Source organism: Panthera leo, chromosome A2, assembly GCF_018350215.1.
Source record: "Panthera leo isolate Ple1 chromosome A2, P.leo_Ple1_pat1.1, whole genome shotgun sequence".
Taxonomy (NCBI): domain Eukaryota; kingdom Metazoa; phylum Chordata; class Mammalia; order Carnivora; family Felidae; genus Panthera; species Panthera leo.
The window spans coordinates 50,815,228-50,830,745 of NC_056680.1; the positions used below are offsets into that span (position 1 = coordinate 50,815,228).

A 15,518-nucleotide genomic window follows, 5' to 3' on the forward strand; every position below is an offset into this window, starting at 1 on the left:
TAGGGAGGGGACTCTAGTTTGCATATCAGAATTGTTAAGCTTTAAATTCCTTTATTGCTATATACTTAGCCACCTGGTCTGCCTATTAATCACAAAACATGTATGGTCAGGTTCTGTTTGTCTGTTTTGAGGGTGCTTGCTGCCTATTGTCCTTCATTGTTAATAGAATTTTCCATGAGACTAGTCAGTGATAAGTCTTGTCTAAACAATTCAAGAAATTTATAAAAGTCTTTCTATAAGAGATTCCTCTGTGTCACTGGTAAACTGCGGAGTGGTTTGGGGTTGCTTTCTTTGAGGGGAAGGTGTTGTTTTCTCTTCAGAATGACTCATTAATTGTAGAGGCACACTTCAGGATTTTTTTTCCCCCTTCATGGTTGTGAAAATGCAATACTTGGCACATAGGCAAGCCTAAAGAGTTTGCAAATTGCCTACCCTCTCCTACTTTGGATAAGAGAAACATCTTAAAATAGCACTTAACATAGTTTTTATAGATAGTAGTTGCTCACTTCATGTTTGTTGAATGAATGAATGAATGAAGAAAAAACTGGCAAATCTAGATACTATAAATCCCAAAAGAGCCAGGAAATTTAATCTGGACTTGTGTGGGTAGCATAGCACCAATGATAATTGATGCTTAAGTTTTAAAAATTTGTTTTAATTCAGATGTTGCTATCTAAAGTAAACAGTAATTACTTTAGGGGTGCCTGGGTGGCTCAGTCAGTTAAGCATCTGACTCTTGATTTCAGCTCAGGTCACAATCTCACGGTTCGTGAGTTGGGTTCGTTGAGTTCGTTGAGGTGGAGTTGGAGCCCCGAGTCAGGCCCTGCACTGGCAATGAAGAGATTCTCTCTCTCTCTCCCTCCCTCCCTCCCCCTCTGCCCCTTCCTCTCTCTCTCTCTCTCTCTCTCTCTCTCTCTCTCTCTCTCTCAAATAAACTTTGAAAAAAATATACAATTACTTTAATAAACAGATGCAATGCTTTAAAATCTTAATTTTGTTTCTTTTGAGTGCCACAACTTTGTGTATCTGGCTTCTTACAAGTTAATTTTATTATTATTTTGAGAGAGAGAGACTGCATGCTCAAGTGAGCAGGGGAGGGGTAGAGAAGGAGAGAGAGAATCCCAAGCAGACTCCATGCTGTCTCACAAACTGTGAGATCATGACCTAAGCCAACATGAAGAGTCGGACACTCAAAACAACTGAGCCACCCAGGGCCGCCCCCCCCTCCAAAGTTAATATTTTTGTAGCTCTGTTTCTTCACCTGTAAAATAATAAATTAGATTCTAAACTTTAAATTCCTAGATTTTTTATGAACTGTAGGAATTTTGCCCAAATACTGAAAGTATAACAGATATTAATGCTTCATAAATGTGTACAACCCACTTCGTCTGGAGTAAGGAAATATGGTTCCCATTTCAGGGCTTGAAAATGAAAAGGGTTTGTACAGAGGAGGCAAACGTAGAGGAGTGAGATGTTCTTTTCTTGTGGTACATGGCTCTAAAGCATGCTCTGAGGCTTCCAACACAGTAGGACAGAACCTTCAGAAAGTCTTGACAATCTCTCTTTAAAGGGCTCTTGAAAGTTCTTTGAGGGTGTCATCTTTATTTAATACTTAGAAGCCTAAAGTGTTCTTGGTTCTTCTTAAGGATAGAGACTGTGCATCTTTGGTTAGTTTTGCAGTAAATATCAGTTTATCATTGTTAAATGAGGTGTAAATAAAATACTTCTTTTTTTTTTCAGTGTTAACCTAAAATAATTTAAGATCGTAGTATTTAGTTTCATTATTTATGGTGTATTCTTATCCTAACACTACTCCCCCTTCCTCCAAGAACAACTAAGTATATCTTATCCTCTGTAATACTGCCATTAATGAAATTTTTCATGGGGAAAGAAATTCTTCCTGTGTGCTAAAATAGGATTTTTAAAAAACTCGGTTTTAATTACCTCCTGTTCAAGTAAAATTAGAGCTTTTATAGACATCTGTTTATTATGCCATGCCTAATAGCCCCTAAAGGGAGTATGAATTTAGGCAGAGGAGCCAAGGGATAAACAAATGCTGCAGGAGAAGAGGTGAGAGAAAAAGAAACTTTATCTTGACTCTAAATTACTTAAAGTTTCTTTAAAAACACTTTTTTTTTTTTTTTGATGTTTGGTTTTTTTTGAGAGAGAGACAGACAGACAGACAGACAGACAGTGCAAGCAGGCATGGGGCAAAGAGAGAGGGAGACACAGCATCTGAAGCAGGTACCAGGCTCTGAGCTGTCAGCATAGAGCCCGATGCAGGGCTCAAACTCCTGAACCTTGAGATCATGACCTGAGCCAAAGGTCAGCCACTTAACTGACTGAGCCATCCAGGAGCCCATAAATTTCTTTAGTCTTCATTGTTTACCCCCAGTTTTTTTCTTTTCTTCTTTATCTTCAGACCTGAACTTCTTCTAGATTCTTAGCCTGCATTAAGTTGCTTCAAATCCTAATTTATAGTTTATACCATCCCAGTTATATGAACTTTTTGCCACATCTCTTAGCACTTTGTCTTAGAGTTCATCTCTTATTTTCCAATAATTCTTCTGTGTTTATCACTTATCTCTGCTACATTGTTTTTTTTTCTTATTTACTGGCGTATCCTTTTCTCAGGTTACTTTAGCAAAATTAAAATACACACCCTTTGGAGAATAGTGAAGATAATTGTTAGCCACATTCAGGTTATAGTAGCAGCTCCTCTTCACATCTATTTAAAGGCTGTAGAGAGCCATTTAAACTCTTTATTTGCTACAAATGCTAGTCTATATGTACCTGTGAGTGAGCAGGACAAGTATTATTCTTTCTTTTGTACAGATGAGAAAACTGAGACTTTGAGACCCTACATGCATGAATTGCCTAAGCCAATGCCAGGATTCATAGATACCTGGAGCAGAAAAAAACCCAATGAGATTTTACTTTGAGGAATTTAAAGATTGTGTATAAAAAGTGACTTTTCTGAGATCACCAAATTATTTAAGTTGTAGGCTAGAACTCAGATTTCCTACATCTTAATATAATACTTTTTCATAACATTTTCTTTTCTCAAGGTCACAAGCTTATATGTTACAGTACAATGGCAGTGTTGTACTTTGATACTTGTTTGGGTTGAAGATGGAAGATAAAACATATAAGTGGCAACTGCCACATTAGTTCTCAGACAAGTTGGTCCTGTAGATAAAATGCATTTGTGTATTAATTGCACTTTGAAGTACTCTCTGATTTAAACATTGAGGGTAATAGTCATATTAAAAACCTTCCAATATTCTTTTCCCATCACTCCTTTTTACTATTTTGTAAAGTTCTAAAGAGGAAACTGAAGTGTAGAAATACTTAGGAATAAATTCAACTTAAGTGTGTAAGAAAATTTTGAGTAATCAGTAGGTTCAGAAATTAAATCTTAAGTAATGGCAGTTTTGTTTTTATTAATGGCTATTTTGAAAATATTTTCATTAATTAATGGCCTTATTTAAAATTTTTCTGAAAAAATGTTTTTCTCTTAACTGAGTTAAGTATATTCACTTCTTGGACTGCTGTAGCTCTTTTATTGCTTTAGAGTTAGTCTAGACAGAATAGTACACTGGGCTAAATACATTGATTTCAGGAGACATCTTAGATGCTTGTGTTTTAGTGAATCCCAGTTCAAGAGATTGCTTTCAAAAGGAAGAAATTTGGTTGATTGTAGCTTATGGCTAGTTGGAATTCAGAGAACTGAGAGCTTTTATATGCAGGGTCCTTTATGTAGTAAATGAGGGGCAGAAATCCTAATAATTTTATAAAAGTATTCTATGTACAACTTAATGCTAAAACTCTGGAAAGAAACCAGACCTAGGAGGTAAGGAATCTAGGGAGGATTTTTAAATTTAGGATGTTTATAATTTTAATTCCAAAATAGGAAGTTGTGGCTAATAGGATAAAAATAATCATTAACCCTCTTAAAAGATCTGAAGTAATATTGTTGCCCTTGAGAAAAGTAAGCATTGCAGATTGTGATATCATTCAACCTGTTTATGCCAGCCTAAACAAGAAGAGATGTTCTCCTTTTCTGTAATACATACCTATCTTTAACATATTGGGTCTCACATAATTTGAAAAATAACTGTAAAATATACTTTTCTGGCCCTGAATTAGTGAGTGTGCATATTTGTCCTTACTTTGAAATCTTATAATTGGGCCCTAGATTCCAGAGTGATTTTCATACATAGGGAAGCCACTACTACTTTTCAAAACGTTTTCTGATGAGAATAAGGAAAATCTCAACCGTTTTGTTAACACCTTGCCTTTAAAACCTTGTTGTTAATATGCTTGGAGAATTATATTCATTAAAATAGAAATGCTTTCAGTGATGTATTTAAATTTTAGTTACGGATGATTGAGATTGGAAAACCAAAGCAATTAAAAGAAAAGGGACGTTTTGGGAAGATGGCTTGTTTGTATATATTTAATATGTATTCACTTATATGTTTTGTCAGAGACCAAAATTGAGGAAGAGATGTGGCTTCTGGGGGTTTGTGAAGAGAGTTGATCAGAGATTGCTCCTTGGCTGAGTTGCTGTCTGCATAGGCTGTTAACAATTGTTTCTCTGGCAGCAGATCTTGTTCATCAGGATTGCATCATTTCTGGGAGAATGGCCAAGGTCCACAGCCTCAGTACAAAGACTGTCTGAAGCATATGAGGCCTGTTCTCTTTCTAAAGCGGCACTCCTCTTCCTGCCAGTCCTCTTCACAGGATTACTGAAGCAGACTTGTTCTGAATTTCTTTCATTGGATTGGCTGTTTATTGGACTCTTGTCTCCCAGCTGCTTCCGGCTCACCTGGCTGATGCAATTTCTTTTTCTGAAATCTCTGTTGGAATTGTTCTGAAAACACTTTTTGTGTGTCTGTTCTGAGAGTGACCAGATAGATCACACGGGTCTTGTGCTTTCAGCAAGTCATATAGAGAAGAGACTGTCAGAATGACACAGAGACTATTGACCATTTCTGAACCCAGTTAAAAAGATGGGTAATTATAAAACATTTCTGGCATCTTCTAATTAACAGTATTTTCTCCAGAAACTGTGTATGTATGTAAATGGTGACTTCTCAAAAAAGTACTTAGTACTGGGAGAGTGGTTGGTTCTGCTTCTGAATCCAAGAACTTACTGTTCCTGTGGATTCTGATGACTTGTTCTGGAAATAGTCAAATTGATGTGAAATTGAAATTCTGGTGCATTCATTTTCCCCCTACTGTATATTCATATATTTAGTTCCCTTTTTCCTCCTGTCGTTTCTTATCCTCTTTCTTTGTTTTTGCTAAAGGAGTCCACTTCTTTATTTTTTCTTTCTTTTACTATTACCTTCATACCTTTTATGTGTGCTCTTTTAAAATTGTTTTTAAAGAATAGTTAATTTTCCAATTTTTTATAAATAAAATATTGATATAAAAGTATATTTCCTGTCTTGCTTGGTAACTGGAATCCCACAAACAGCTCTTTTCACGTACATAGTTACATTAACATTTTAGGTATATATTAACACATACATAGAGAGATTAACATTATTTTGGCTAATGCTAAATTTGACTTTGCTGCCTAAAATTACCTATTGTCCTTTACTTGTTGGAGGGTAGAAAGTTATTTAAGGCCCTATTTTTCCCCATGTTTTCATTATGAAGTTTACCACACATACAATTGACTCCCTTTTGTCAGTCTTTTTTTATAGCAGGAAAGAGGATAGGTGGGATGGAGGGGATGGGCGTAATATGAACTTTAATAGGTGATAGTAGAGAGTAAATTTGACATTTGATTAAAGAAAGCCCCTGGATTTTGGGAGGGGGTCAGTACAGAAGAAGCATCTCCTAGGAAAGAGAAAAAAGAATCTCTTGGGAAATGGGAGAGAATTCTCATTTGAAGAAAAGAGGATTACTGAATGACATCATATTTTCCACTTCTTAAGTCTTTAATAAAGATAATTTCCTTTTCCATTATTTAGGTTCTGGCTTTACAGGGAAATAGGATATATCGGTTAAAGGACAAAAATATAGTAGTAAATGAAACAAAGGATGGTTAACAAGCCAGTGTGTAGAAATGAAACACAAAATTGCCGTTAAAATATTCTATATAATTCTGTTCTTTGTGTCTATCAATGTTACTTCTTTCTGTACTAATCTGTGTCCCAACTTTTTCTAGGTCTTCAGAGTTACTGGCAGATAATTTTGGGGGACTTCATATTCGGAGGTCTATAAAAAGGTGACTGAGTCAAATAAATCCTTTAAATTTGTTTTAATTTTTATATTGTAATGAATGCTACAATTATATGTTGATCATTGTGATTATAATTCATTCAGCAAACATTCTCAGAACACTTTCTGTGTGCCAGGCACCTTTGAGAACATTGAAAGTACAACAGAGGATAAAACACAAAAATCTTGTCCTCATAGAGTTTATAGGAAGAGACAGAAAAATTAACAGGTAAAAGATATCTTGGAATTGTTCTACCTAGAGACAGATTTAACTTTTCACTCTAAGACACCTCTCCAAATCGTGTGATAGGTTAATGACTGTTATACTGCTAAGCTTTGTAAACTATACTGAGAGTCTGTTGTCTTGGCTTATAAAACTAGAGTAATTAAAATAAGAAAATATTGCATATAGATGATCTGTTAAAATGACTTTAGTTAATATTTTAAGAGCTACATTTCGCAGAGTATTATTTAGGGAAGGAACGACTGTCAGGGTTATATGAGCAATTTGGTTTTGTTAACATGTTTTGAATTAGGAAGGCTGGTATTGTTAAAGCATTATTTAGAACACGATGGACATGCTATATAATGGTTGTCTTTATCAGGATGGGTCATGTAAAAGTAGACAAGAGGAAGATGGAGGAATTCATGAAAGAGAAGTTCATAGTTAACTAGTTAATATTTCTTAAATTTATCAAGTATACAAATTAACTAGGTTGAGATTTCAATAAGGAATATGTTAATTATTTACTCATTCATTAAGGAAATATTATCAAGTAATTTTCCCATTGTTTCCTTTTAGCATATCTTTTAAAAATGACTTGCAAAGATAACTGTCAGCGTAAGTTTTATAAGTTGTCTTTCTTCTAGCAGCCTACTTTTTTTTTATGAGCATATAATAGTAATGGCTATGACAAAGGCTTTTTAATGGTATTGAATAACTTTTTCTGTCCTTTACTGAAATTGTAACACATGATTGAGATTCCTATATTGGTTAGGGGAGGCATGATCATTATAAGATTCTGCTCTGATTATCAAGCCATGCAGCTTCTGGGCTTTTTGGTTTTGTTTGTTTGTGTTTTTCTCTTTGGTTCAAGTTATAGAGTGACACTGAAATTAGGGGAAGAGTTGTGACCAACAATCCCCAATATTTAACTATATTTTGAGCTTATTAAGTTATAAATATTCTCTCTTTTGTTATTTGTAGATTTTATTTCAATTTCCCAGAGGCTTGGAGGATGTACTGCCTAAATCTGTTTTGATATACTGTTAGGGAAAGGAAACATTTATGTGTACGACAGGCCTAAGGAGTTAGGTTAGTCACTTCTCTTTTATAAACTGAAAAGAAACAACAGGAAAATTTGCCTTTTTCATTTCAGTCCCAAGTCTAGCAATATGTCCCCTTCACTTGTATAGGAACCGGTGTCTGGCCTTCCCTCAGATTTGGAGAGTCCTAGATCTTGATGAGATCCAGCTCTTTAAAAATGTAGGTGCCAGGGAGGACTGCTTAGCATATAGCTGTTTATAATTTTCTAAAATAACAACACAAAAGATTAATATTATCTTAATGTGTTCTTAAAAATCTTGGCCTGATTCACTGCTCACAATTTGTTTTCTTATCCATATTAATTTGCTTCATATATCAAAAAAGATTCAGGTATCTCAGATGGTCTACCATTTAAATTTTGCCATTATTCCCTGGATTGAGTTAGTATCATATACTTTTCATTGCATTAAATTTTCTTTAATATAAATGTTTGATTTTTCTTCCTATTTGTCTTACCATGAATCAGTAGATCAGTCATGAGATATTTTTGTAGTCTCTTTGCAAAAGTCTTTATTAACCTGGGCCTTTAACATTCACACTGACTTTCTTCCCTCCCACATAAAACGCTTCTTGTCTTATTCTTTTAATGGTTTAATATAAAACCACTAATGTGAAATCAGAGTACACTTTTTACCCCCTTTGTACCATACCTCCAAATTTCTTAATGTGCTTTTTTTTTTTTTTTTTTTAAGATTTTATTTTTCAAGTAATCTCTACACCCAGCGTGGGGCTCAGAACCAACTGAGCTAGCCAGCCAGGAGCACCTCAGTCTTAATGTACTTTTGACGTTTTACAGTTTAGTAGTTTGTGAGTCTTTTGTGTTCCCAAATTCCACTGGTTATGGTCAGCAACTCAAGGTATCCTGTCTCCTTTTCCATAGAAAATTTTCTCATCTTTATCATGAAACTATACTCTTTATGGTGTATGTTTTTGTTTTTTTTCATTTTATTTTATTTTTTTAAATTTATTTATTTTGAGAGAGAGAGAGAGTGAGCAAGCAGGGGAAGCACAGAGAGAGAGAGGGAGAGTATCCCAAGAGGCTCTGGTAGCGCAGAGCCCGACGTAGGGCTTGAAGTCATGAGTGGTGAGATCATGACTTGAGCCAAAGCCAAGAGTCAGATGTTTAATCGACTGAACCACCCAGGCGTCCATTTTTATTTAAACCTAGTAGTGAAAGCCTAACAAATACAGTTAAGGTAGTTGCATCTTCTCCCAAAATTACAGTTAAAATAAAATGGTTTCAAAGAAGAAAAAGAAGGGCACGTGAGTGGCTCAGTTAAGTGTCCAGTTCTTGGTTTCTGCTCAGGTCATGATCTCATGGTTTATGAGTTTGAGCCCTGCGGCGGACTTCATGCTGACAGTGCAGAGCCTGCTTGAGATTCTCTCCTCTCTCCCTCTCTCTCTGCCCCTCGCCCACTCACTGTCTGTCTCTGTCTCTGTCTCTGTCTCTGTCTCTCTCTCTCTCTCTCTCTCAAATAAACTTTAAAAAAAAAAAAGGAAAAGAATGTAATGTGACACAAGAAAGCAATAAGAACAGCTGTATCCAATCAAATAAAAACAGATCTCTTTTATCATCACACTTACTCTGGAATAAATAACATTGTTGGCTGCTGGTAAAACTGCATTTATTTGTGGCCCGGGGTGGGGGAAAAACTTTAATTTTAAATATTAAAAATATTTAATTTTTCTTTCTTTCTTTTTTTTAAGTAATCTCTACACCCAGTATGGGACTTGAACTCATGACCCTGAGATCAAGAGTAGCATGCTATACCAGCTGAGCCGGCCAAGCACCCCTAAATGAAGATCTTTAATTGTTAAAGAATTTAGTTAAACTTTGATATTTCTATTTACCTACATTAGAACTTACTATGTAATAGGTGTTAGGCTGCCAGAAAATTTTGTTTGATGAGCAGTTGTAGAATGGTGGAAATGTACTTATACTAGTAAGCAAGGCAGACCATTACTTTCCCTTTTGCTAAAAAGCAAAGAAAAATAATAATAAAGATATGAAAAGTTAGCATAACTTTGGCTACCTCATTTTGTAGAACATTAATGTAGTACACAATAAAATAGGACAATGTATAGACCCTTTGCTGTACTTGTTTTATTTATATTTGCCCCTTAAAAGACTTACTTTAAAAATGGAAAAATATTCTGTAGCATTTAGAATACATTTAAAGAACTATCAGGTTACTAGATATTTTCCTTTTCTCTGGCAGGATTCCTCATGTCCATAACATGTTGGTTAAGGCTGTGCAGCTCACCCCCACTCTCAGAGTGGCCAGTCTCCATTAATTGGACCCCGTGATTTCCTCTCTCTTGCTGTATTGGACGTCATGAGCATTGCAATCCCTCTGGGAGTCACCACACCAGATACATCCTACTCAGATATGGCTGCTGGATCAGAGTAAGTGCTACTTTCTAGGTAGTAGGTGCATTACCAATTTGTGTGGAGATAACTTTCTTATGGGCATCTAATAATAAGCAATATTTTCTAAACCCAAGCCTAGCCCACTGTAAATGACATTGGACCTTTCCCTTTTCGCCCATAGAAGCTGGAGGAAAAAAAAAAAAGAGTTAGAAAGGGGAGGAAAAGAATGGGGTGGGGGTGGATTTCTTAGTAAATAATATCATTGAATTAAATTTGCAAGTAGTGATTACATTTTCATTGGTTTTGACGGGTTGGGAAGATTGAAAAATAAAGTAGGTGTCACTGCCTGCTTCTGTAGAATTAATGATTATTCTGATGGAGATAAGGAGTTCTCTCCAACTGATTTTCCTTGAAGGCCTCTTCCTATGTACTTCTCACTGTTCTAGAGTAAAGGGGCTAAAACTTTATATGGGCAGGTTACTTAGAACTTCTGATATTTGGGGTAGAAAACGTGGAAAGCAGTGTCATCTGTTTTTTTATATAATATTCATTGCCTAGAAAGAGGACCTTCAAAATCAGTGGTACCAAACTTTTTTTTCAGCTAAGAGCAGCTTTAGGAATTCAGAATTTGTCGAAAAGCCCAATCCCTAAAATAGACTCTCAATTCTTGAAGAATTTAAATACCAAATGGCAATGAAGGTAGGCCTTCATTATAAAACTTTATATATTATTCACAGTTTAAAAATTTTTAGCTTTTTGTATCCCTTCTCTTTTAAGTTGTCCAAGATTCCCCCTGCTCACAGATTCCCCCTCTTGTCCTTTTACCTCCCTTGTACCCAATCTTCCTTGCTTACAGAAAGGAAGTGGAAGCCCCCTACCTTTCAAGACGAAGTGGCACTACACCAGGATGTGAAAGTCCAGCGAAAGAGACCCAAGGGGCCTAGGGGGCAGCACACCCCCAGAAGCCAAGTCTATTCCAGGCAGTACCAGGGATTAGGGTCTGGGCTGGAAAAATCCTGGTGTTTTGAATATGTTCAGGTCCAGTTCAGACTCTTGATCCCACAGCCACTTCTTGAGTGAGGTGGGTGTTGCTCTAATTCCCCTGTTTCTCTTGCCATTTTCATAGTCCCTGGGGATTCTTCCCCCTTCAGCAAAGCAAAGCAACTGTACCAGAGCTCTGGGTTCAACTGCATCCCTGATTAATAGTGGTTTTCTTCCTTAAAACTGAGAATATAGTAAAGAGCATGTACATTTCTTCACAAAGCCGCCTAGGATTACTTAACTGTTTATTGTCTTCCTTAAAGAGGAAGACTTAACATGATCCTACCCTAAGAAGCAATATATTATATTCTGGGGTAGTCTAGAACTGAAAAATTTTGGCCTTGTTCCCATATAAAAAGGAAGGTGGAGGAGGGTGGGGGGTGGGAAGGGTGGAATTGTGTTCCCTCCAGGGCTTTTTTTCCTGTTTCGTTTTGTTTTTATCTTTTTGCATGCAAAGAGATTCAGTTATGCCAGTAGCTAGACTTCCAAGTTTACAAGTACTATTTCCCAAATCAAGTACTGAAAAATCTTGCTGCATTAGGAACCATAACTGTATAGTGTTCATGAATTTTTGTAAAGTCATTTACTACCTCCTATATGGATTCACTAACAAACCACACAGGTAGACAGCATTAACATTGGTGAGAAATTTCAAGAGAGATTAAATCAAATTAATGTGATCAACCCCAAATTAAATTAATTTGGGATTCATAGAAAAAGACCTAAAGCAATTATTCTTAAAACTGGTGTTTTTCCCAAAGTACAGAGATGACCACCCATAAATGCTGCTGGGTAGTCCAGAAGTAATTGCAGACTTAGGGCCTAAAAATTTGACTGCAAGGTTTCTATTTCCTGAAGCATTTTCATTGTAATTTCTTGACAGATTTCTGATACTGTTGTCATGACTTATTACACAGTTACTCATTTAGTATTTCTACAAAGCAAGATAATGTCAACAATTTGCTTATGTACCATTCTGTTACATTTTAGAGGATATTTCTTAATGTTTTACCATGCATGTTCCACTTTTCCTGCATATTTCATTGTTCTGGGCACTCTAAGATTAAAATTAAACTTGGTATGAAAGGCAACATCACTAAGTAAAAGACGTAGATCTTACCTCATGGGATTTTAAATCTGATAACAACAGTATACATCATGCATTTTTCATGTATTTGTAGGAGAACCTCTAGATGTAACAATAGAAGCAAGGATTTTTCTGAATTTACAATTATGCCATAAATGGATTTCAGACATTTTCCAAGAGGTAGCATTATAGCAGCAGGTGGCACGTTGTACTTAAAACACAGTCGACTCAGTATCTGTTGTAAACATGGCTTCTGTGTATGTGCCCAACTCTCATAGCAATTCAAACATAGAGGAAGAAAGGCAGTAATACATTTGCATAAAATGGTTGGCTAATAAGGAAACGCAATCCTAACACTACAGATTTTTACTCCATATTTTAAAACATAGATAAGAGCTGATATATATATACATATATATATATGTATATATGTATATATATATGTGTGTGTATATATGTATCAAGGAATATCCTAGGAAATCGCATAGTTACCTGTCAACATGTAACTGATTAATAACCACTATGGAAATTGTAGTTTCCTCATCAAAAGATGAGCTTAAATTTTAATATTTTGCACACATAACAACAGATTAAATGCTGTGCTTTACTAGGAAGTATTGTCCAGTGGGATGGCCTTTTAACCTCCACAATATACATTTTATTTTTATTCCCTAGACTTGCACATGAAGTGCATATGTTCATATTTACCCAGTTGGGAGATGGGTAAGATACAACCAACATAGCTCCATCTCCATGGCCATCTTTTATTTCATGCCACATTCCTTTTTCCCGTCCAGAAAAACTCCATTTCTAATAAACGGCTGCCATGTTTCACCCCATGTGTTCAGTGGTACAAAATCTCTTCTACAAAATATGTACAGTTCTTTGGAATACTTGTTTATCTAGTGAATTAACAATGTTGTAGAAAGTTATTACTTTCTTTTAACTATCCATCATAGAAACTAAATTCTACCTTCATTTTATTAATGCTTGTTTGCCTTCAGTTTCATTTAGGAAACCCCACCTGTTTCCTAATACTCAGAGCTGATTGCCTCTCAGTGAGCCATGTCAGATCATCTTTTCTCAAGAATACTGACCTGCATTCTTGATGTACCCCCCACCCCAGTTCCCATCTTGCAGACACTCTTAAAGAATAAAATGCATGCACTTCACTAACAGAATACTTTCCTATGTCTAAAGTTCTTCTTCACCTAGAAATTACCTTTGCTGTTATTAATAAGATCCCTTCTCACAGTTTTGGAGCATATAACTGGGTGAGTTGGATATATCTCAGAATTTTCTTTTATCCCTCACTTCTCAGCTGACATTGCACCACATTGAACTGCGCACACTTTATTCCTGCCAAGTACGGTGTATTGTATACTTCCAAGCAGGATAAATGTATGTTCCTTAAAGCAAACTATGCATTATTTGATTCCTTAAAAGACCCTTTGATCTCTAAGGCTGAGTTACTACGTGTCCTTGGAGTTTCTGATTTGTGAATCTCTGTTCTAGTTAACTTAAATGACAGATAATCCATTATTGAGTTCAAAGTTATATGATCATATTCCTTAATTATCTTTCTCAAGATTCCCTAAAATCTAACCAGGTAACAATCAGAGTTACAAGTTCTTTTTTTACCAAAACTTGTATTTTGTCCTTTGTTACCTATGCCTTTTTATTATCAAGTAAAGGCTTACATTAAATTTCTAAATTTGAACACATTTATAATTATTGTATATTAATAAGTTATACTTGAGCACTTTGCTTTCGACTCATTGAGGATACAAAAAGATTCTAAGCCAAGTTTTTCAATAAGCCTGGTTACTTAAGTTTTTAAAAATAGAATGTTATCCTGGTTTACCACACCAGTTAAACATAGTGGAAAGAGTACAGGATTTGGAGTTAGACATTGTTTCAAATTCTGGCTCTGTCAGTGTGTGACCTTGGTGAAGTCACATAATCTCACCGCCTCAACTTCTGTAAAAATGGGGTGCTATTTACCATGTTTACTAGTTGCAGAGTAAATGAATTAATGTACATCAAAGCACCTAGAAAATAACGGGTGATTCAGAATGGTAGCCACTACTACTCTTACTGTTTGTCAGTAGACAATAACTTCTGAGTACAGTTCTGATTATTTTGAAGTTCTGTGGTATTACCATGCAGCTGTTAAGTAATTGTGTCCTTGATATGCTTGCATGTCATTGGTGGATGAGAAATTATTACTCTAATATTTGAAAGGTGTTTGGGGGTTCATCAAGATGAGAGGTATGATAAATATAAGATGCCGTTGTTTTTACCTGTACTTTCTTCAGGGTATCCTGTCTTGGTAGTGAATGGAAGAGGGCCTGGTCCCTGGGGCAGTGCAGAAGGCACTTTCATCATCTCACTCACTGCAAATGTCATGTGAGGTTTCATGGAAGTATTAAGAGATCCAATTAAGAAGAATAGTTCTGAGTCTAAACCAGCCCAGAGTGGCTTCTCTAGGGGAAACTCCCTGCTCAGCTGGTACGTTTGTGTTTGTCATTAGGGACACCTTGTATTCCAGGTGCCTGCCTTGAGACATCTGCCTGTACTGGCTTCATGTTACACACAAATCCACATTTAATAACACTCCTGTTATTTATAGGCTTAGTTATGTTAATCAGATTGTTTCACTGAGTTCCTTCTCTTATTCTAGTGGCTGGTGGTTGTGGAAAGTGGAGGGGTTAGAATGGGAAGTTAAAGTCTTAGTTTAAGGGAAGATTAGGTGTTATGCTATCATGCGTTGCTTTTCGCCTTTGTGCAGCCCTGAATCTGTGGAGGCTAGTCCAGCAGTTAATGAGAAGAGCGTGTATTCCACTCATAATTATGGGACCACTCAGAGGCATGGGTGTCGAGGACTGCCTTATGCTGTGAGTATGCATTTGTTTCTCTCCAGAGCAGTGATCTTCCTGGAGTGTAATCCATTCTTATACATTGTGACTTTCTTGAAATGTTTATATGCAGCATGACGAAGTTGCCCCTTTTGCACTTCCCTGCCTCCAGCGGACGTCTAGCCCTGCATCATTGTTCTTGTTTTTATGTCCCAGTTGACCTTGGCATTTTGTTTTATCACTTTCCTGGTTGAAGCCAAAAAACAAAGGGTACTACTTTCTTCTTTCTTTCCATATGTACCATACTTTAGGGGAGAGAGGGGCCAGTGTTTGGACACTGTTGATTTAAAAAATCTTATTTTCAGGATCATAATTACGGAGCCCCTCCTCCTCCGACACCTCCTGCTTCTCCCCCTGTCCAGACGATCATCCCTCGTTCTGACCTGAATGGCCTGCCGTCGCCCGTAGAGGAACGCTGTGGAGACAGCCCGAACTCTGAAGGAGAGACTGTTCCTACCTGGTGTCCTTGTGGTCTTTCTCAGGATGGCTTCCTTCTCAACTGTGACAAGTGCAGGTAAGATCATGCTCCATCTCAAT

General features: G+C 36.4%; 1 protein-coding gene across 20 annotated transcripts in view; it reads left to right on the top strand.

Moving 5' to 3' along the window:
• Window positions 1-15,518, top strand: part of SETD5 (SET domain containing 5) — a 79,953-nt gene that overhangs the window by 25,719 nt on the left and 38,716 nt on the right. For 4 of the 20 annotated variants that reach the window (XM_042910112.1, XM_042910203.1, XM_042910194.1 and 1 more), the window contains exons 2-6: window positions 6,185-6,244; window positions 9,784-9,971; window positions 14,382-14,574; window positions 14,855-14,960; window positions 15,287-15,495. In XM_042910112.1, the coding sequence (XP_042766046.1) occupies window positions 14,483-14,574; window positions 14,855-14,960; window positions 15,287-15,495 (407 nt within the window). In that variant the 5' untranslated portion in view covers window positions 6,185-6,244; window positions 9,784-9,971; window positions 14,382-14,482. The other 16 variants (XM_042910212.1, XM_042910234.1, XM_042910184.1 and 13 more) reach the window with 14 other exon arrangements.